Source organism: Dipteris shenzhenensis, chromosome 10 (assembly GCF_047967505.1).
Source record: "Dipteris shenzhenensis isolate YYH24624 ecotype China chromosome 10, Dip_SZ_1.0, whole genome shotgun sequence".
In the NCBI taxonomy this organism is placed as follows: domain Eukaryota; kingdom Viridiplantae; phylum Streptophyta; class Polypodiopsida; order Gleicheniales; family Dipteridaceae; genus Dipteris; species Dipteris shenzhenensis.
This window is the reverse complement of record NC_141605.1, coordinates 15,682,251-15,706,065: the sequence shown is the minus strand read 5'-3', so window position 1 is coordinate 15,706,065 and position 23,815 is coordinate 15,682,251. Positions and strand designations below refer to the sequence as shown.

Here is a 23,815-nt window from a genome sequence, read left to right as displayed (position 1 = left end):
TCCGTGAGGATCTACTATAGCTACACACTTTTCGGACCTAGTTGGAACCGAGTGAACTCCCAGTGAAGCTTAGCTTCTACAAAGATCACTTCTTACATATCACAGCGGAGGGTTTCATTGACCCACCAGGATACACACAGATTCACCTACCCCACTCGATGAGGATCTCTCTTGGGCAATTCCGAGTCTCTTCACACAGACTTCGCATCGAGAGCGGCAGAGTAGAGCGACTACCTAGGAAGCGGCGCATATGCACACTATGTGACATACAGGAGGTTGAGACAGAGGAGCATTTCATCTTCAGGTGTCCTATGTACTATGAGATCCGAGGACGTTTCCACTGCCTCTTCAGAGATAGTTATGGGATTTTAGCCCATTTCCTCTCCTACCCAGACCAGCGGTGTTTGGCAGGTTTCATTCATGAGGCACTTAGACACCGCGAGAGGATACTCCGAGCACGGAGACAGGAGCAGACTTCTTCCTTGATTGATCCCTCTCAGAGCTCTATCATGGAGTTCTTTCAGCTAGATCACATGGACCCCAACGAGACAAGGCCTCGACATGACCGTGACCCGATAGCTCAGACAGAGGGTCGATACACAGATCACACTTGGAGACATCCCCTCCTTGTTTAGAGTTGGAGCCCGACCAACGGGGGTCACAATAGCCCTGGTTAGACGCAGAGCTACAACCAGGAGACGTGCCAGGACCGCACCTCTGAGTGGCCGACAGCACTCTATTGCTAACTTCATGCCTCCACTGCCTCATCCATCCTGATATCTTGTTGTTGCTGGGGACGATGATGATATTGATGATGATGCTGAGATTGATATATAGTCGACCATCGACATGACTATGTTGTACTTAGAACTTAGTACTACCATTCTGCATTTTTTGCATTTTTTGCATTTTGCATTTTGCATTGGTATGGACGCTCGTTTAGTAGCTCCACTACCACAGCTCGTTGTATCAGGATTTTCACAGTCTCATAGACCCATCGGTCTTCCGAAGACTTTAATAAACTTTCTTTCTTTCTTTCTCCATTTTTGTAGTTCATCTTGGATCTTTTTCTAGTTTTTTCTCTCTAAATCCCTAAATATCTCTTTCCTCTTCTTCTCCTTGCAAATACACTATTTCCTTCTTCTTTGTGGGCTGTTTTTTCGGGACTGTTTTTTTCTCTTTTATCACTTTACACGTACCCCCTTTTTGGGTTCCATCTTCTTCAGAAGATATGGCTGAATACTCTTATGAAAAAACTTTTCAAAAGGATCGATCGGCTCAATGCAAAAAGCAAAAGCAGGTTAAGGGTCAGCATGACCCCGTGCATGATTCTATTGAAGCACAACTGGTGTATGATGTCATGCACGAAGGATTTGCAGACACAAGGAAGGAGTGGAAAGACTCTGTTCCATCGGTTGGTCTCATGGTTGAAGTGGATGAAATTGTGGATCCAATTAGAGAATATGCCAAAAATGCAGTCATTTTATTTTTCCCAGGTCGGATGCCACCTGCTGCAGAGGTAGGCAACTGGTTGACCCGAACACTGGCTGGCTCGTTTGTTCATAAGGTACACTATGCAGCCAGAGGCTTCTTTGAGGTCATTATGGTAGATGAGATTCACAAGCAAATGCTTTTGGAACATTCACCACTCTTTTTTGGGCAGCAAATGGTGCACGTTTTGCCATGGTCCCCCACAAGGGATTATCAGGCTCTGATTTGACATCGATGTCCGGTTTAAAATTGCAGCAACTTTAGGCGAAGTGGTTTGCCCACCGCGGCCTAACGGCAACTCTAATCGATTTTGCATTCTCCTGGATACTGATAATCCCACACCGGAGTCTTATTCAGTCACGGTGAACAATGTTGACATGGGAAGTGCATTTTATAAATTGAAATGGGGATTGTTTGCAGGGGCTTGTTTTGAATGTAAAAAATTTGGGCACATGGCTTCGCACTGTCCAATGAGTCAACATAAAATGCCTCCTGCTACTTTGCTGGCTCAGATGCCCAATAAGGATGCTCCTGCCTCTATTGGGAATAAAAATAAAGGTAATAGACAGCTTTTTGTGAATCACGATAAAGGCAAAGCCCCAGTTGTTTCAAATTGGAATGCTTCTTCCCCTTCACTTCCTGCAATTCAACTTTTAGCAAAAGGACCAAAAACTCCAATTGATGGATGGCAAAGTCCAAGAAAAGTTATTTCTGTTAGAAGACCTCCACCCCCTCGCACTTGAAAAGGTACATCTTCTAGTGGAAATTCTCCAAAGGTCAACTCAGGAATTGGAATCACGTGGGCTGCAGTGACAGCTAGCAGAACCCTCTTCCCTGAAGAAGAGGTTGCTGCATTGCTGTCCAATCCTCAGGTGGATGTTTCTTCTCAAGGAAGAGCTCCTGACCCTGAGGTAGAAATGCAGGGTTGATAGAAGGTTGCTGCTGTACATAACTGTTTTTTTCCTATAAATATCTGTAAATATGCTTGCTCATATCAAATGCCTTACCTTAAATGTTCAGGGGATGTGCGACAGTAGGAAATGGAAATCTGTGTGGCTATATATTAATCGATTTCAGCCTGATATAGTGGCATTACAAGAACACAATCAGCATGTCTATGCAGGAAAGACAGGTCATTACAGCAGCTATGATATCTTTTATGCTGGGGAGCACTCTTTCTCAGGTGTAGTCATTCTGATTAAGCATGAGCTTCAGCCAGTTATTGCTTTAAATGACAATCAAGGCAGACGGATTATTCTTCAATGCATCATTCAAGGCGAGGTGTTTGAATTTGCTTCTGTATATGCACCTCAATCTTCTCGGGATAGAAGTGCAATTTGGAATGCCATGCACCGATATCCATGGAGTTATCATGCCTTTATATGTGGGGACTTCAATAATGCTCCGCAACAGGGTGACAATACATCAGGAAATACTCATATGTTAACCTCTAAAAGGCATGCATGGTCTCAATTACTAATTCATCTTGATTTGGTTCACCTTTGGAAGGAATTGCAGCCTTTGTCACCTGGATACACTTTTCAACATAATGCCCTTTCTTCTTACCAGGCACGTCTGGATCACTGGTATAGCGTAGCCCCGCAACAAAATGATGTTTTCACATGCAAAATGTGGGTTGACTATACCTTTGTGCATTCAGATCATGCACCGTTATGGTTGAGACTATCTTTTCATGATATGCCAAATGATAGACTGCCTCAAAGGTGACATCTGATTGTGAACAAAAGCTATTTGCAGCATGTTACTTTCAAGGCAATGGTTACTGATGCCTACCAATCTCTGTCTTCTCAGAGCCACTTTGATATTGATAATGCATGGGATTCTTTTGTTTCCAAAATGCAAGTTGTAATTAGAGGTTATGGCAAGTCTTACATGAAGACTATTAGGGAAACTGTTGCTCAGGCTAAATTGACTTGCCAAGACCTCACTGAACTCAGTCAATTTCATCCTTTGTTCTTGCATGAGCAAACAACACTATGCCAAGCTAAACATTGTCTCCAAATCAATGATCACAGGAAACTTGCCAAATGGGAGACCACAGCAAGACAAAGAGCTTTCATAGATAAAGGTTGTTCTTCCAAACAATTTTTTAAAAGCCTGCATCAGAAGAGATTAAATACAAACATTTGCAAGGTGCTTATGCCTGATGGTTCATGGACTACATCACGGTCACAGCTTGCTTCTGTTTTTGTGCATCATTTCTCTCAAGCAGTTTGGTTATGCAAATCCTCCTTCACACAGCAGGTTTTATCTGCAAGAAATTTGCTTTTACAGTGTTTCTCCTATTATCTCCACTACTCAGGCTTTGGAATTGGAGGAACCTTTTACTGAAAGGGAATTGTTAGATGCAATTAAATCCTGTGGTAGATGGAAATCTCCAGAATGGGATGGTCTTACAGTTGAGTTTTTTTAGAATATTGGCCTCTTTTGAAGCATACTTTGCTACATATGGTCAATTCTGCTTGGCAAAATCAGAAAATGCCAGACACATGGAATAGAGGTCTTGTTAAACTCCTTCCAAAAAAGCAAATCTGTGAATCTTTGGCTAATTGGAGACCTTTGCCAGTTATTTACAAATTTACTACCAAAATGATTGTTGATCAGATAAAAGGCTATTTGCATCATGGGTTGCATCCTGCGCAATATGGTTTTGTTCCTCGTAGGCATATCACAGACAACATTGCTAATGCGTGTGTTGGAATAGAATATGCCAAATATATGCAGCAGGATGTTTTGCTATTGCAAGTTGATATTGCCAAAGCTTTTGACATTGTTCAGTGGGACTTTATTTCACAAACAATGCAGGCCTTGAGATTTGGCAAAAAAATGCAACAAGTTATCAATTGGCTATATCAAGATAGTAAAGCTGCCTGCATACTTTTAGGGGATATTTCTTCAACCTGGACTTTTGGTTGTTCTGTTCGGCAAGGTTGTCCCCTTAGTGCTTTATTATTTGCCATAGCCACTCATCCAATGCTTCAATATATGGACCACCTTTTGGACATTGGCATGTTGCATGGATTGGAAATTCCTGGTAGCCGTAGCATGATCACTTAAGCATATGCTAATGATTCTTTCTTTACCCTAAAAAATACTCAGAGCGATCTCTCCTTGATTATGCAGGCTCTTTCCACATATGGCTTGGCTGCTGGTTTTCATGTGAATTTTCAGAAATCCAACCTCTTGCCGTTGCATGCTAAAGACTGGCATAGTCTTTTGTGGCCTAGGGAAATTGTTCCACCTTCTCAATTGATTCGACATCTTGGCTATCCTCTAGGTTGGGGGCTTACTCGTTCTCAACAAACTGATTGGGTGCTCACAAAGCTGAGGAAAAAACTTGAATATTGGAAGCTTGCAACTGGCCATTACATGTTCATTTGCGAATAACGCAATCCATTTTGATAGCATACATTCAATTCTATCTGCCCCTCATTATGTTTACTAAGGCAGATCTAGCTTCCTTTATGTCTGCTATTATGGAGATTTACTGGCGTTCAAAAAAATAGCAAGAAAAGTCTCAGATTACTCTCTATGCATTGTCTCTGTTCTCCAAAGATGCACGGGGGTTTGAACATACTCAATATTCAAGTGCATATACTTGCTCACAGGGGGAAAATGATGTTGCAGTTTATGCAAGGGGATCAGCCTTGGGCTTTCATGATCCGCTCTCTTTTGTTGCATATTAATACTTCTGCTTGTGGGCATTGGCAGCCTACACAATGGGATTTTCTATTTGGCTCTATTCAAGGCAAGATCAAAGGCTGCCCTTTTGTCTCTTGTTTGCTTCTTGATTGGAAGCATATTTTATCCCACTTGGAATGGAATGGAAGGGATTCTACGTTGGGAAATTCCTTTAGGGCTGAGAATATTTATTGGTCCAAAGTATTCTACCCTCCTTTGGCTATACAAGAACCCACGCGTTCTTATTTTATATCTTTCAAAGGTATTGCTTCTGTGGCACATGTACTTCAGGATGATGGCACTCTTTTATCTTTTTCTGCGGCTGCTGGCAAGTATGGTTTGGGAGCTCATTATCGTCCTTTATGGCACAAAATTTCAAAAATGCTTTGACCTTTCTTGCCGGTACCTCGTTTGGAACTTCAGGATAGGCTTGAGGATTAGACTCTCCATTCTTCCTCTTCTTCAGCCCGTCCTTTGAAGCTGTCACATATCATAGTGCCTTCTCTGTATAAAGTGTTGTTACCTCCGGCTTGATGTTTGAGGTATGGCTTTGCAAGAGTATACTACTCTATAGCACTTGCTACATTTTGAGCCTTGGTGCATGTTTTGAGGGTTGGCTTTGCAAGACTATACTACTCTATATAGCACTTGTTGCATTCTGATAATTTTGGTGCTTGTTTCGAGGGTTTGCTCTGGCGATTATACTACTTTTTAGCACTTCTGTTGGTTCGGTCATTTTGTAATGCGGTTGGCAGTTCATTGTGTTGAATTTTCTTTGTTTCTCTACCCCCCCATTTGGGCTGAGTGGGGGAATGTTTGATAATCCCATCATCGAGGGCTCATTCATGCCTAAAGTCTCAGAGGAGATCATGGGTGGATTGTGATTGGAACATGGTGATTCAATCAAGTGGTATTCTCAGATTGACTCTTGGAAATTTCCCTTTGGTGCAAGGTTGCAACGTGGCTCTAGTGTGGACAACCAATTGCATTGCAGTGCTTATTACCTGAAGTTCCTCCCAGAGTCATAAAAAAGAATAGGTTTGTTGCTGAACTGAAGCCCGAGATTAGGATAAAGATTGAATGTAAAGAGCTGGTCACTTATGAGGATGCTCTCAAGGTAGCGAAAGAGAAGGAGAGGAAGCAGATAAGATTGTCACAAATGATGCAAGAGATGCCAATGGTTCAACATGTGCCTGAAATTATCTCTCATGTGAAGCTTGAAATACAGAAGCCAGAAGTCAGGAAGGAGGAGAATATAAAAGAAGAAATTCATGAAATGTCTGAGCTTATGAAGAGTTTGAGACTTTGAGTTTGAATTTGATGAGGTAGGGGAAGAGGTAGATCATCGAGTGGTTATGGCAGAGGCAGCATGCCTTCTTCAAATAATTCAGGCCCGTGGCAGGCAAGACGAGGTCAAGGGTCATTTGTACCTTGTGTCTAGTGCTTTAATTGTGGAGAGTGGGGACATTACAGCACACACTGTGATAAGCCTCCTCATGCTGGAGGTGATGTTTATCCATTGCCAACAAGGTTAAATAATAGGGTGAATGATCATAGTGTAGAAGTAAAAGATGCACGTCAGCCCAGTAACTCTGGAATCCATAAAGCTACTGCAGAAGAGAAAAGGAAAGGTAAGGCAATTACATTTGGCTTGTTAGAGTTGGAGGAAGTTAAAGATGTCATGCCATTAGGAAAGAGAGATAGAGAAGAGGAGGTTGGTCCGAGTGCAAAGAAGGGGAAGCAATTTGAGGAGATGATGGCCTACCAAAAGAAGAAGAGCAGGAAGCCCAGAAGGAAGTACAGCACTGCAAATTATTCCATGGGGAAGGAGCAGGGAGATTATGATTTGGTGGAAGATCTTTTAGCAAGGAAACCGGACATTACATTTTCTCAAATGATTGGTCTATGCCCAAAGCTTAAAAAAGAATGGAGGCGGGCTGTAAATCCAACAAAGAAGAACTCTCATAAAGGTACAATGGCATAAAGGAAAGGGTTTTGGAGAGGCCTATATAGATGGAGGTGCACAGATTTGTGTGATTACCCAGGCTTGTGTGGAGAGATTAGGACTGAAGATATCCCGCTCCTCTAGTTATCCCATCAGAATGGCAAACCACTCCAAGGTGAAGACTTTAGGGATAGTACCTGGTCTGGAGATTGAGGCATTCAGTGTTTCATGTCGAGTGGATTGTCATGTGATGCCTGCAGGGTTGGGAGCCTATCCTTTGATTCTTGGAAGGTCGTGGTTGAGAAAGGTAGGTGCAATTCAGAATTGGCAGAAAGGAATCTTTTCTGTACATACGAATGGGAAGAAATTGAATTTCGATATGGTAAGCAGGGCTGAGATTTCAGATTCAGCAAGTGAAGAGGAGGAGAAAAGTGAAACCAGCAGTGAGGATGAGAGCTCGATGACTTCAGAAAGTGATGAAGGAACAACAGCATTGGTGGATTTGGTAGATGAGGATTCACACGTGGATTTTGTGGGGGCAGCAGGGTTCGGTGAGGAAGAGGTGGATAGGTTTGAGGTTATTGAGGATTTAATGCAGCCCAAATGTTCTCAAGAATCAACCCAGGTGTTGATTGAGCAATCATTGAATCCTGATCTCAATGTTGAGGAGAAAAAAGAACATTTGAAGATGTTGCAGAAATACCCCAATTTTTTTATCTCCTCTTATGAGGAGATCAAGGGATTTAAAGGGAAGCCTCTGAGGATTGAGCTGAAGGAAGGTGCCAAACCTGTTTTTCAGAAAATAAGAAGATTAAGCCCGGAACAGAGAGATGTGCTGAAGGAAGAGGTAGATAAGCTTCTCAAGGCAGGAATAATTTATCCTGTAGTTCACTCTAATTGGATCAGTCCTGTGGTCATAGTGCCAAAAGGTGTGGACAAATGGAGAGTCTCTGTTGATTACAAAACTCTGAATGCAGTGACAATGAGAAACCACTATCCTCTGCCTTTTATGGATGATATTCTTGATAAAGTGGCGGGTCATGAAATGTACAGCTTGTGTGATGGATATTCAGGGTACTTCCAGATAGCCATAGCCCAGGAAGATCAAATCAAGACTACCTTCATTACCCCCTGGGGCTGTTTTTGTTACAAGAAAATGCCTTTTGGAGTTACCAACGGCCCCTCGCACTATCAAGATAATTCAGATCTGATTTTATCACCTGAATTTTTTAAAGCATTTATTGATGACATCTGTGTGTACAGTGGAAGAAAGGAGCACTGTGGAAAGCTGGATCAGGTATTTTATGAGATTGATAATAATGGTGGTCAATTAAATCCTAAGAAGACTCAGTTAGCTCAGACCAGCATTAAAATATTGGGGCATATTGTAGCTGAGAATGGGATTGAGCCGGATCTTATGCTGTCCTCTCCTGAGAATACCAAGCAGTTGCATACCTTTCTCCAGAAGGTGAAGTATCTGTCGAGATTTATTCATATGTTATCTCAAATTTTGTATCCTCTTCAGCAGATGGTAAAATCTGAGCCTCTGGAATGGACGACAGAGAGTAAAGAGTTGTTTGAGGCAGTTAAGGAATCCTTGACTCATATTTCAAGTGTAAAGCCACCAGATTATTCCAAGACTTTTTATGTGAATCCGTCTGTAGGACCAGATGCTATTGGTGCTATTCTTTTGCAACAAGGAGAGGGTTCCAGATATATGAGGCCAGTCTATTATGCCAGCAGGGTGAAGAGTGAAGTAGAAAAGAAGTATTCAGCGGCTGAATTGGTCCTGGCTAGCCTCTTGTATGCTTGTAGGAGATTTCGGTCTTATCTATTGTCCAGACCTTTTGTGGTTCTCACCTCATGTTCACTACTGCCTCATATGTTGAATAGTACAAACATCTCCAGGAGCATGATTAAATGGATAGTAGAGTTACAGGAGTACTCTTTTACCTTCTTGGTTGAGAACTCTACCAGAGCTTCCTTGGCTGATCTCCTCACCTGTAAGGAAGGACCTATTTTAGTTGAAGATGTGGAGAAGAACACTGACATGAATGAAGAAAAAGTACTGGAGGATGCATTTGTTTTACACTTTGATGGATCTTACGAAAAAAGTTTAAATAAAAGCACAGGAGGAATTGTCATTTATGATCCTGGAGGAAATGAGATTCGAAAAATGGGAATTCAGCTTGAAGCCAGCAATGAAAAATTTAATGGTGTGTGTACTAATATCATGGGAAAGATCATGAGAACACATGAGAAGGAGTGGGACCTTGCTTTGCACTGGGCTTTATGGGCTTACAGAGTTGCAATAAAAGAAGGCACCCAGTTTTCACCATTTCATCTTGTTTACGGGAAAGAAGCTCTATTACCCTTGGAAGTAGAAATTCCTGCATTACAGATGTTAATGAAGATAAACGAGGATTCAAATTCTACTTTCCAGAACCGGTTATTGGATTTGCAGGAAGCACAACTAGATAGACAAAAGGCGGTGGAACATTATGCTTTAATTCAAGAGGAGAATCAGAAGAGAGCAAACAGGAAATTCAAGGATAAGAAAATCAAGGAGGGTGATCTAGTTTTGAGATACAACAATAGTCTGGATTCTACCTTCAAGAAGAAATTTGTGACCAAATGGGATGGACCTTTTCGTGTGACGACGAAGAAATTCAAAAATGGATCATATCAACTTGAGAATTTGGATGGTCAGCAGCATAAGAACAGAGTCAATGGCTTCAGACTAAAGAAATACTTTCATAGGATCATGAGTATAGGCAGCTGTGGACCTACTGTGATGAAACCAGACAAGCCGGAAGACCTCATGGATGAGGATATCTCTAAAGAAATGCAAATCTTATATACCTCTATCTGCAAGACATGAATGTCTGCAGACTTGGGGATGGGCAAAATGATAGGACAAAACCTGTATCAAGTTTTTGAGCACTGTATATAGCTGTGGGTAGGCACATAGCTGTACACATCTAGGGTAGGTGTGGGCTTTTGGCATTTGTGGATTTTTCTTTCACAAGCATGATGGACTGATGTATTGTTTTTTTTTAGACAATAAAGTGTGTTTTGCAGGGACTTCATGGGAAATGATGAAATGCAATGTGGTTGTACTAGACTTCCAAAGCAAGGGTGTCTAGTGTGCGATCAAGCGAAATGTTTTTGGGGTCATGTAAAGTCAAGTCATGAAGGGTTTTTTTATATTTTCCTGAGTCAATGTGCACTTGCATGTTACGGAAATTTGATATGTTTTGGCGCCCATGTCAAGGGGCTTTTCCTGTGTGTGTACGGGGGTGCATGCAAGCTTTAATGTGCATGCTAACGTGTGTGGGAATTGTGTGACTAAAGGTCCAAAATGTGCATTTAATGTGATTTGGGGGAAATGTCTTGAGAGTGGCAAAATGTCACTGATGAGGTGGCAAATTAGACTGAGGTGGCTGGACTGATTGGGAAGGCATCCTGCTCATGCAAAGGTGGCTACGTGATGGATGAAGGGGAGCTTCTAGGCTGTGAGTTGGAGCTACGTGGAGATGACGGCTGGGAGCTAATTCGGTTTTATGCTGGAAGGATCTATGATGCAAGGGGGGGCTCCGAGAAGAGGAGGCTGAACGACGAAAAATGGAGGCGGCTCTCGTAGATGAAAGAGGGTGTGTGCGCTGAGAAGACCTTGGCGCTAGGGATCTCCAGAGATTACGAGCTGTTGTTCGTTGGCTGAGCATAGCTACTACGTAGGTAGGACAGTTGTTGTTTGCACGTAAGCTAATGCAGAGAATCGTGGTCTGGCTCAGATCATATGGAAGGGCTCTGTTTTTTTTTTAATTAAGGAAGCTACGTGGCTGTGAGGGTGACGCTATAAATGTGAGCTAGTCTCTCCGTGAGAAATGAAGGCAGCAAAGCTATTGCTCGAAGTGTCTTCCGTTGGGTTTGTGCATAGTTGGTGATGATCTATGGATTAGCATAGCTTAAGGCATAGCTGTGTATCGTTGTCTGCTAGCTCAAGGATTTTGGGCGACAGAGACTCCATGAACTCCGTATGCAAAGAGATAGAGGGACCAAGCAATTGCAGGCTCAGGCGCAATGGATCGTGACCTGCATCAATGATGGTTGTCCTAAAGGAGTTACGCAATTGATGCTTGTTGCAGATGTTCGTCAATCACTGATCTTCTGCTTTGTGAGGGAAAAGAAGTTATCCTAAAGGAATCAAAAGCCTCTTTGACATGGTTGTGATCTTATGTTGATTTGATCGCGGGAGATTTCTGAATACTGATAGAGAGGGAGAGGAGGAGGCACTGTTGCAGCTTTGCAAGAATTATGAGCCGTTGTTCTTGATGGAAGCTTAGGAGTGTGGGTTGTGGGTTCATAGTATTCTGAGGCTGACTGTTTTCTGAGTTTTGGGGGGAAGTTCAGTTCTAAGTTCAATCTGTTTCGGGTTGTGTAGTCTTTTGGCTCTCTCTGAGTCTGTGTGATCCATGTTCAGTCAGTTTTTTTTTGTGGGGGTTTGTCTCGGTGCCTAGTACAAAGACACATACTCTAGAATCTGGTTCAAAGCTCATCATCTACGAGCCCACATTGCAGCTGATCCCTATGAAGTCTCACCTATCTGACGTGGTGAAGTACATAATTCCTAGTTGTCTTTCCTTTTTTTTCCTTATCATCGTCTTCTGAGAAAATGACGGTTCTCGCAGTCGGTGGAGGTGGACGAAGATTGGTTGAGGTGGGATCCATTGGCCAATCGAAGTGAAAGGGCCGATTCAAACACTGAAAAAGCTCCATCTGTGAAACTACTGCCCAAGACGCCTTGGAACACGGGCGCAGGAAGAAGGAGAACAAGAGAGGGAAGGAGAGAGAGGAAGAGGAGGAAAGGAGTCAGGGGGGCTGCGGGGGGGAGAAGGAGGAAGGCTGCAAGGGGGAGGCGGAGGGGAGCTAGCGGGTTAGGAAGGGAGGGGTTGGGGAGGGAGAGGGAGGGTGGGGGAGAGGAAAGGAAAGGAGGGGGCGGGTTAGGAAGGGAGGGAGGGGACGGGCGGGGAGGGGGAGGGAGGGCGGGGGAGAGGAAGGGAGGGGGCCGGTTAGGAAGGGTGGGGTGAAGGAGGGGGCCGGGGGGGAGGAGGGGGGCAGGGAGGGTAGGGGCAGCAGGCGGGGGGGGAGAGGGGAGCGGGCGAGGGGAAAGGAGGGGGCGGGCGAGGGGGAGGGAGGGGGCAGGGGGGGAGGAGAGGGGCGGGGAGGGCAGGGACAGCAGGCGGGGGGGGAGAGGGGAGCAGGCAGGGGTAAAGGAGGGGGCGGGGGAGAGGGAGGAAGGGGGGCGGGGAAGGCAGGGGCAGCAAGCAGGGGGGGGGAGGGCAGCAAGGGGAGGGAGGGAGAGGGCAGCGAGGGGGGGGAGGGAGAGGGCAGCGAGGGGAGAGGGCACCGAGAGGGGAGAGGGCAGCGAGGGGTAGCGAGGGGAGGGGGCAGCAAGGGGAGAGGGCAGCAAGGGGGGGAGGGGAGGAGGAGGAGGGTGAGGGAGGGGCTGACGGAGGGGGCAGAGGGGCTTCACGGGGAGGAGCAGCAGCTCTCAGAAAAATCAGATCCGCAGGCTTGGCTTCTCGATCAATGCCTTGGTTACCTCAATATCTTTTTGGTATCTTTCCACAATGTTTGGCTTCACTTCTTCCAAAAATTGCAGCTTCTCTAGGCAAGGTGGTGTGTCCACCTAGGCCAAATGGGAATTCTAACAGGTTCTGCATTTTGTGGGATATTGATCATCCCACTCCTGATTCTTACTCTATCACAGTGAATCCGCTGGGCCAAACTTTAAAGGAGAGGTAGGGCTAAAATAGAGTAGCTTTTCCAAAAATAAGAAAGCTAAAAGGAGAAAAGCTTTACAAAACTAAAAGCTGAAAAGCTAAACTAGCTTTCTGGGAAAAGCAAAAGGCAGAAAAGTTAAACTAGCTTTTGTGAAAAGCAAAATGCAGAAAAGTTAAACTAGCTTTTTGGGAAAAGCAAAAAGCAGAAAAGCATCAACTATAACTTTATGAATATGATGATGATGATTATTATTATTATTATTATTTTAGACCACTCTGCCCATTTACCAAGATTAATTAATCTAGAGGTCTAGGACCCAATTAACCCTAGAACTTAAATGGCTTGTATCTAGCTCCAAACAACGCAGAATTTTACCGAACTGAGACCAACTTTAGCTCTCGGAAAGCCCTAGAAGCTAGACACTCAAGGACTAGGTTTTGAGATCACTTCCAACTCAGAAAACTATGTGATCTAGATCTGTCCTCATTGGCTAAGGATCATAGCCTAACACACCAAGGCTCACCCCCAAGGCCATTGAAGGTGTTAGTAGGAGAACAATCGGGTATGTAGAACCCTTGGGGATGTGCGAAGCGTCATCAGTCTCGTACAACATGTTGGTAATTTAATACCAGGTGGAGGGTGATCCGATAGGATAGTCATTCCACTCGTAACTTCACTAGTGTTAAGTCCACCCCATGCACTAGCTTCCGACATCCTATTACTGGATGTGACTATGATGGATACTGAAGATCCATGGCCATGCTAAAAATGGCAAAGAGAGAGACCGTGCTGATAGGCCATGCTGGAGATGGCAAACCAAGACCGTACTGAAGATAGTAGATCATACTGAAGATGATAGAGCCACATTGAAGGCGACTGGTCGCGCTGAAGGCGACAGATCGCACTGAAGGCAATAAGAGCTCTAATGTCTGGAAAGGGTTACACTGAAGGTGACGAGAGCTATATTGGAGATAGCAACGCAAGGTGATCAACCATGAAAACAAAGTACTTTGAACTACCGATGAAGATGTGCACATGGTAGCAAAAGATGCCCGGCAGGGATGTGAAGTCCTGTCACAAGAATTCACATACAAGAATACACACATGTAGCCAGTAAAAATAATGATCCAACACAAGTGGTCAGTAAAAATGAGATCTCAAGAAAATAAAAATAATGATCCAATATATGGCAATGAGAAAGAGCCATGTTACATTACCTCCATTGCCGAAAATCCAGTTGCCGTCAACTGGCAACAAGTTAGACGGGAATATTGCATTGTAAAACTTCCTTGCTTAAATTAATGAGCAAGAATACTGCCATGCATATGCGTACAGCATGAGTCGAATGAAAAATAATAGCATAAACAAAATTGATAAACATATTTTCGTTGTCAGCTGAAGTGTTCAAACTATTAGCAACCTTGAATAGAACGACCCTTCGTCACTGATTTGCAAAGTACTTATAATGTTCTTGGACTTTGTGAATCAAAAGTAGACTGTCATTATTAATCAACCACTTCCAAGGCAGCTTTCACTTTCATCGTCCCTTTATCATTTGTAGGTTGTCCAAGCTTTTTTTCCATTTTCTTCCCTAACAGGACAATCCAAAAACCTCTTGATATAACTGAATTTGATAAGAATAACCAGCATGATATTGCCCATCCACCACTATTATTAGTAGTAGGATAATCCAAAACTTCAGTAGATACTTTCTCTTATCTTGATAGTAATGATATAAGACATGAACCTTACTTTAGTTACATGTAATCGATTACCATCGATGAAATCTGCGACCCTCCATCACCGATTTTGCGACTCATAAGCTGAAGTAAAACTCCATAGCAAGGTGTTCGCTTTAGGTTTCGGGTATTGATCTAAAAAATCAAGGATGATGTAAAAAATTTTCACTCTTTTAGTAGCCATGTACAATAGATGTCTCTACAACTTTCGAGAGCCCCTTATGCTCCTTTTCATCTTTACTGAATAGTAGAATAAATGCCAAATAAATTGTACTTCCTATTTTTTAAAAAATTGGGCTCTTCATACATGTGGAAAACTATCAAATACTCATCAAGTTCCTTTAGCACCTGTAGGCTGTCCTCTCTTTTGCTCTTTTCCTTTTTTTGAAGGACAATCTAAAAACTTGTGAGCCCCATACTCGATCCTTCTTTCTAATACTTGGTGCCAAGATTGGTCCACTTGCTTTTTGTCTGATGCAACATCTTGTGCTGATTTGAATCCAACTTAAAATTTCTTTTATCTTGGACAAATCCTGGTCTATTCCAATGATGCCTATGTCTTTTTTTATTGGAAACAATTCAAATCTTTCACCATTCTCCTCATTCCTTTTCACTAGAGAAATAATTTCTTTCAAGGTCCTTGGATTAAAACACTTGATTTCATCACGAAGAGGTCACTAAGATACTTACATGGTTGCTCTTGTGGAGTCTTCTTCTCAAGAATTTGAGGATTTTGGTGACTCCTTAGCTTGATATTTCCTTTTTGTGCTTTTCTTTATCACCATTATCCTATAACATATTTTCCATATTAGAAAAAGGTAAAGGGCTTTGTCTACTTACCTCTTTCCACGGATTGATCCTTGAAAGCATGATTCGCATTACGATCCTTCATCCCATGTCTTCTGTGGTCTGAAGCTACCCTTGAATCTTGCAAAACATTCGACTTGGCTGCAAACTTTCTTTGTAAATCTGCCTTTAAAGGAATAAAGTAATTGTTGAAGTTCATGCACATCTTATCTTTTTCCATATCTAGATGCTTGGGAGCTTAGTCCAACTCTGACACTGCCTCTAAATGCTTGGAAGTCTTTGGTGGGCTCGTGGTGATGGTCTCCTTGGCTGCCAGGGTTACTTTCTTGGCTGTCTCCTCCGGGTTTCTTCTGGAATTTGCCATGGTAACAAAAGACGAGACATAGATGTGACCCAATCATGCACACAAGAGATTCCCTATAATGACGTAGGACGGAATTCTAAGTAGTACTAAGTCCTTCAACTAGAAGGATAATTAAGCTCTGATACCTGTCAGAGCCGTGCTTACACAAAAGCATGATTTCCAGTCACATAACTTAATAAACTAAGAATTTTAGAAATTTTAGAAATTTTAGAAATTCCACATAAAAATACCAAAACTTTAAATGCATTCACACCACATAACAACAGAAAAATAAAAGAGATAGAGACAAGTACACCAGCACCCAACTGGGTGAGAATGAGGCCGCTCCCCCCAACTGGGTAAACCCAATTGTATTTTTATATTCAATGATGCTTAGCCTTACTACAATGGTAGTACAGATCTTTGGACAAAACCGCCTCAAGGAAATCCAGAGCTCTAGACCAAGACTCGAATATAGGACTATTACAATGACCTTCCTTTTCAAACTGGGATTCAGATATGCATGTGACAGAATCATCCAAAAAGTAACCACTGGCAACCCCTCGCCCGGTACCGAGTGGAGAAAGCCACATAAAAATGGTCTTGGTCCTCCTTATTCTTGAAACACAAGAAACTCAGATCCTACCTGTTAAAGTTAGTATAGAACTCTTAGACTTTGGAAAACATCGCCCCGAATAGGACCAACTAGCGTTTTCAACCTAAACGAGGTTAGAACCTTTGGAAAACGAAGGGAACATGTTCAGTATAAATAAAATTGGTTTTAGAAAGCCCTATGAGTGAAAAAAACGAAATCTGAAAATCACTTTCTGGTAGCTTGAAAGACAGAAAATGGAACTGAATGCCAGACAAACAGCGCATGAAGGAGAGTGTAGTGGTTGATAAAAGTAAAATACGCAAAGAATACTTGCCCCATGACTCGTCTTGGGTGCTGGAAAGGAAGAAAGGTAGGCTAAAGCAGAATTCCAGCAATTCATCAAGTTGGACAGCAGAAGGATGGCTAGGAATAGGGCAAATTTGCAAAGACAGCAGAAAGGTAGCCCTTTCAGCAGCGCAGCAGTCTGGAAGAGCCCTCGTGGCAGGTGCGGAGAGAGAGAGAGATGATGGCAGAGAACTAGAGCAAAAGCAGGGTGCGGCAGCTTGGGAGGCTATGGCGGCCTATGCACAGCAAGAGAGACATAAGATGGGCCTAGTTGGAGAGGATTCACCGAATCATCCTCAAAGAATAGGCTGGGCCAAACTTCAAAGGAGAGGTAGGGCTAGGAGAGTTGATAGAAGCTAATTGAGTCATAAGACTCCGCATATAGTTGACATGAGCTGCTAAAGTAGAAGGTGTTAGTAGGAGAACAATAGAGTATGGAGAACCCTTATCGATGTGCGAAGCGTCATCAGTCTCGTATGGCATGTTGGTAATTTAATACCAAGTGGAGGGTGATCCGATAGGATAGTCATTCCACTCGTAACTTTACTAGTGTGAAGTCCACCCCATGCACTAGCTTCTGACATCCTGCCACTGGATATCACTATGATGGATACTGAAGATCCATAGCCATGCTGAAGATGGCAAAGAGATAGACCGTTCTAAAGACAGTAACAAAAGACCATACTGAAGATGGTAAACATAGGCCATGCTGGAGAAGGCAAACCAAGACCGTACTAAAGACGATAGATCATATTAAAGGTGATAGAAAGAAAGAAAGAAAAATAGAAATTTTATTAGAGTCTTCGGAAGACCGATGGGTCTATGAGACTGAAAGAAAACCTGATACAAATCACAATAAGGGTGAAGCTACTGAAATGAGCATCATCACCCGTGCTGAATCCTAAGTCTGATCATACATAATCAAATACATCTCGATGTAACAATGAAAAGAAAAGGACTGAAGCAGAGCGGAATCCTCCATATGTCATGTTGCCCTGGCTGGTGCATAGCCGGTGATGGGATGCTGGCACCCATCAAGGGGTGCCGTGCGTCTTGATCTCCTAAACGAGGCTCGACGCAAGACCAAAGCCACCGTGACTCCCGTGGGATGTATCCCGAGTCTAAACAATGGCGGGAGGTCTCCCAGAGTGATCTGTGTGTCCCCTTGATGTCTCGTGTGTCGTGTTGCGGTCGTCGGGTCGAGGTCTCTGTCACGTCTGCAACTAGAGACTGAACGATCAATGTCACTCCATGGGAAGAACTATGTGATCCTGCTCTGAGAGATGTCTGATGATGTGGCCAAGCCCCGTCGCCTGAGTAAGTACTCTCTGTGTCAGACCCCCTCATAAATGAAGGCCGTGAGATATCTCTAATCTGGGTAGGCGAGGAATCTGGAAAGGAGCCCAGAGCCCGTCTCTAAAGAGGCAGTGGTAGCGACCTCGGATCTCATAGTACACTAGGCACCTGAAAATAAAATGCTCCTCCGACTCAACCTCCTGACAGTCGCACAATATGCATAAGCGATGCTCCCTAGGAATCCCCTCTGCTCTACCGCTCTCTATGCAGAGGCGGTGTGATGATACCCGAAACTGTCCGATGGAGATCCGTAGTGAGTGAGGCATATGAAGCTCAGTGTACCCCGGTGGTGTGATGAATCCCTCCTCCGAAATACGAAGACAGTAATCTCTGTAGAAACTCAGCTTCACTAGAAGCTCCCTTGGCTCCAACCAGGTCCTAAAGGTGTGTAGTTGCAGGAGATCCTCTCAAATGACCTGGTTGATGTGTGGCCCAATCGGGATGGTGGGTGGGAGTACCGGAGGGGCATCTAAACTGTACTGAAAAGGAGGTATCCTATCGATGTGAAACCCTAGTCTCACAAACCATCTGTGAGTCCGTGCATACCAGCATCGCTCATCTCCCTCTGCTGCCAACCTCATGGAGGAGTCAAGAGCCACGCTAAAGGTGACTGGTCGTGCTGAAGACAACAAGTGCAAGAGCTCTAATGTCTGGAAAGGGTTACACTGAAGGTGACGAGCACTATACTGGAGATAGCAAAGCAAGGTGATCAGCCATGAAAAGAGAGTACTCTGAACTACCGATGAAGATGTGCACATGGTAGCAGAAGATGCCTGGCTTGGTGAAGTCCTATCACAAGATTTCACATAGAAGAACACACACATGAGGTCAGTAAAAAAGAGATCTCAAGAAAGTAAAACTAATGATCCAACACATGTGGTCAGTAAAAATGAGATCTCAAGAAAGTAAAAATAATAATCCAATATATGACAGTGAGAAAGAGCCATGTTACTCTGTGTGTGTGTGTGTTTGATCGAAGCATTCCGGGTTATTCTCCTTTTTCATTTGCAGATCTTATTGCCAAGAAAGCTGATCATCTTCTACTCCAACAGCCATGGATTCACGAGCGTGGTCTTTTTTTTTTGGCATCTTGATAAAACCTCGTGCTTCGTGGAAGGTTTGTCTTGGCCGTATTTGGAAAGCTCCCTCTCAAACAGAGGCTTTTTTAATGGCATTGTTTGGGCGCACTATCAATGGGCTCTTTCTTGGCTGCTAGGCATATAGCTTCCTCGACTTGCCCATCTTGTTCACATCCCAAGGAGACAGTCCCACATCTGCTTTGGACTTGCCCAATCTCCCGTGATTTTCTTCTTAGATTGGGGACTTATCTTGGTGCTCAACTTCCTAGCATTTCTTCTAGCAGGCAGTTTTGGTTATTTGGGATTTATGCCTCTACACCGGACTATGTTCAATTCTTTAGTTGATGTCACTATTGGGCACTGTGATCTTTATATCATGCCCGTAACACTCAGTTCAACGAAAACACCATTCTGGATATTTATCATTTCTTCCATTCCTCCCTGCATCCGCCCCTTCAGGACGTGCATTTCATGGGAAATCTTCCTCCGGCCCAGCTACAAGCGTGTTTATGAATAGTAACTATTCCACTTTGGGACAACTATGAATGTACATTCTTCTTAATGAAGGGTTCTTTTACCAAAAAAAAGTATCTGTGTGTGTGGATTTCGTTTTACCCCCCCAGAAAAAAGATGTGTTTGGATTTCTCGAGATTTCGTTTGACAAGCAGTTTTGGCGGTTCAATAGACATGTTGCTATGTCGAACTATGTTCACTTCTTCTCCTAGAGTCACTATTGAGCTCTCTGGTCATTTGTATCATGCTCGTACCATTCGACTATACGAGCACAATTTAGTAGATGTTTTTTCCGATTTTCGACCATCTTTGTATCGGTCTCTCCAAGGTGCTCATTCTCTCGGACACCTTCCTCTAGCCCAATTAGAGGTGTTTTAGTACCGCTTCTAGTTTTTAGTAGTAGTTGTTGCACTGTGAACAACTATGAATGGACATTCTTCTGCTTTACCAAAAAAAGTGTAGATTTTGTTTGGCAAGCAGTTTTGGTTGTTTGGCAAACATGCTACTATGCCGGACTATGTTCACTTCTTGTGGTGTCGCTATTGGGCTCTCTGGTTGTTGTATGTGCTCGTACCATTCGGATGTATGAGCACTCTTTCTTTGTATCAATGTCTCCACGCGCAAGCGTGCATAAACACACGTGTATGTATGTAGATTATATGATGTAACCAACCAATGGTATTCCTTGCCCATGGCCTTCTTCATCGCATCACATCTACAACATGCTATAAAACAATTATAGAATGGAAAAGCAAAGGATGATGAAGGCCTTCAAGCAGAACTTCTAACCTTAGTTGGGAAAGACATGCTCAAATCCTATCCAAGCTTTTCAATGAGATTGTTGAATACATGTCATAGACCAACAACAATGCCATTATCCCAATTCACAAAATAATGATCCAGTAGATGTAGGCAACTATCAGATCATTCTAGGACAATTGATGACAAAGGTGAATGGATCATTGGAGATGCACATTCGTGACAACGCAAAGAGAGTTAAAACGTGGGTGAATGGCCACCCAAACTTCAGATGGGATCTAAATCACATTTCATCCTCCGAGCTCTTATCGAGCAAGCCAAACACTAGCAAAATAATCTTTTGACCCAAGTGGTAGGATTCTACTAGGTGCTTTGACACATGACACCTATTTGCATGAGATCTCTTTGCTTTGGATATGGGTCCCATTGATATTATTCCAAGATGTGATTCCAAGAATATCTTTAGTGTTGATTTAGATGCCATGAGTACTGCTTTGCAGTATTGCAAGGCCTCACAGCACCAAAAATGCAACTAATTATAGCAAGGCAATGAGCTAGAGAGCTAAAGAAAGAAAGTGCCTTACATGCATTGCAATTGGCTGAGCTACGTACAAGCAGTGTTCCACATGTGGAGGACATATTTGCTGATATGCCCCATCAACTACATCCCAAAAGAGACGTTGATCCCAGTGTGTTTATCTTTCAAAGGATTGGGGGGGCTTCCAAGGCAAGAACATCAAATAATAGATTGTGAAAGCAAAAAGTTTGATGACAAGAGCTCATTTACCATGTGTACAATCACGAAATTTTAGTAATGCTATATGCCTTCAAAAAGTGACATCACTCTTGTTATGGGGGCAAGATCAACGCGAAGACAGATCACAAGGTGCATGGATACTTTCTTACAAAGCCCAATTTCCTACTTAAGCAAAAGAGGTGGCTGGCTTCAGTGCAGTCCTATAGCTTGATCATATGATGGGCAAAGAAAATACGGTTGCAAATGTGTTGTCCAAAATGTGGGCTTGCACATTTTCTGCTTGCAATACCAACCAAAAGGTTAAAAAAGCAAAGGTAAAACGCCTTCATCTCCCTTTGAACTTGGGGCATCTTTAAAAAGAAGTATAAATCCTCTTGTCGAACTTGGAGATTAGCTGTCCACCTCTAAGAGTTCAAAGGTGAAGACCGCCCCTGAGTTTTGCTTGATGAAAGTACTTGGAATGTCAGGCATATACTCTTCAAAATGTATAAGCCTTCTGTACTCCAGCCTTTGTGGCTCGAGAAGCGCTTCATCAATTCAGAGGACCTTGCCTGCAGAGGTACAGTGATAAAATGAAGTCCTTTCAAACAGCTTGGGCTGCAGCGTGTGCTTCAGAATGCCGCAAACAAGGCCATTGTTGTCGAATGAAACCAAAATCAAGCTTGCTACCATAACGAAAACAGTAGGAAGTGGGCTGTGACTACAAAGAGAGAGGGAGAAATGATGAGCAGAGATACTTGCCGGACGCGAGGGAGAGCGAAACGAGCTGTTGCAAGCACCCACTTCTGATGGCACGCTGCAGAAAGCATGGATTGAACGTGGACTACATCGCCTATAGAGTGATCCTACAACAAGATTGGCTACGATATTTCCCCCACTGAACGAATTACACATCGGAGGGCTCAATAAATGTATCAAAGCTAGTCTTTGGGATTTTTGTAGAGCACCCTTAAGATCCCTCACATGGAACGTGGGATGGAATTGAATGCTTGAACTACTCTTGTTTTTGTTTTCTTCTTGAAAGAAATAATTTTTTATTAATGAAGAAAATGACAAGAGAGGTTCTCGAAGGATCTTGTAGGCTTTCTACGACAAATATTAAGAGATCGAACACAACATGTTTAGTATGTCACTTTGGGTCTCTGAAAAACCATGAGTTGTGATGTTTCTAAATCTAATTAATCACAGGAGCTCGGATATTGCTCCACACTCTACTCTTAGGCTCATTCAGTGGACACGCTATCCCCCAGTAATGCAATTTTCCATCGAAAGAGAATGATTATCTAATCCCTCTCTAGCCATGAAATTACAAATCACCACATGGGACACACAACTAAGCAGCCACAAACGAGGCGATGATGAGATTCGAAAAGCGAGCTGACACAGAGGGCACAAGGGAGGTACTTGCTTCCACTTGCATATCCTATCTGCAAACAACTATTCTCCATAGAATGAAGTTTAAATGCAGAGACTTGCACTAGAGAAGCTAGTTATGGGAATGTTGCTAATCCACTCATAGTGAATGATGAAAACAATGGACACAAAAGTGCAATGCCACCAATTTATCAATATTAAAAGACCAGTGGATAGCCAGAATAGAAGCTCAAGCAAGTGGATTCTAGATGATGTCTGAAGAAGAGACCTAGACTGAAGGGAATGAGCAGACCAAGCAATTTCCAAATATGACACTAAACAAAGGGATGAAGAAGACGAATGACAAAGGAGTCAAGATCCCCCATCTCAAGGTTTGGGTGAGTTCTAGAAATTTCCAAAAGTGGATTCTCACAAGCCTTATAGAAAATACATACATAAAAGGCTATTAGGATACATAAATACCCCTTTGACTACATGCATGTGGTATATAGGGTTTACACATATTGAATGCCCTACGCATAGAATCAAATGAAAATGGCTTGGGAGAAACTTCAGGAACTAAATGTGATAATCTGCATCGGCCAACTAGTGGAACTCACTCCTCATGTGTGAAGTTCTTCCAAACGTCGAAAATCAATGAATGACCTAACATAAAGACATTGACCGCAAGGGTAGAGGTTACCAAAACAATGATTTAGACAATCAAGTGCCCATGATCGATGTCAAAATTTGGAACCATATGATGAAGACAGTGCTCGTCGACTAAGGCTTGTACATAAATATCATCTCTGAGGAAATCGAAAAGCAATGCAAACTTGAAAATTTTGAAACCTTCTCCGTTCAGAATTTGTATGGCAAAATGAGAGTTTGGCGATGCCAAAGGGTGTGCTTAGGGAATATGCATCAGAATCAGTTGGAGCATACTTCATGGTCATGTTCATCATGGTCAAGGTGGACAAGTAGAGATACCCCATGCTATTGGGATGACCATGGCTAAAAGGTACCAAGGTACTACATAATTGGGGAACTGACACTCTCACTATTGCACACAATGGGCATGACGTGTGAATATCGATGAACAAAAGCAAAATCTAGAGGAATGCAAGCCCAAATTCTTAAAGGTGGAAGAAGCATATGCCTTGGACATTGAGAGTAAGCTACTAACCACTCATCCTCTACCCATCATAATGCATGGTGTGGCTAGCCACTAAGATACTAGTGGA

At 43.0% G+C, this 23,815-nt stretch overlaps 1 protein-coding gene across 4 annotated transcripts in view; it reads right to left on the bottom strand.

Annotated features, from left to right (window-relative positions):
- LOC147897462 (alpha/beta-Hydrolases superfamily protein) overlaps positions 1-22,187 on the bottom strand; it is a 155,269-nt gene extending 133,082 nt beyond the window's left edge. For 3 of the 4 annotated variants that reach the window (XM_087380634.1, XM_087380633.1, XM_087380636.1), the window contains exon 1: positions 21,960-22,187. In XM_087380634.1, coding sequence (XP_087236760.1) covers positions 21,960-22,027 — 68 coding nt within the window. In that variant the 5' untranslated portion in view covers positions 22,028-22,187. Of the gene's footprint in view, positions 1-21,620; positions 21,671-21,959 lie in introns of those variants that run through there. The other variant, XM_087380635.1, reaches the window with a different exon arrangement.
- Positions 22,188-23,815: the final 1,628 nt, after the last annotated feature.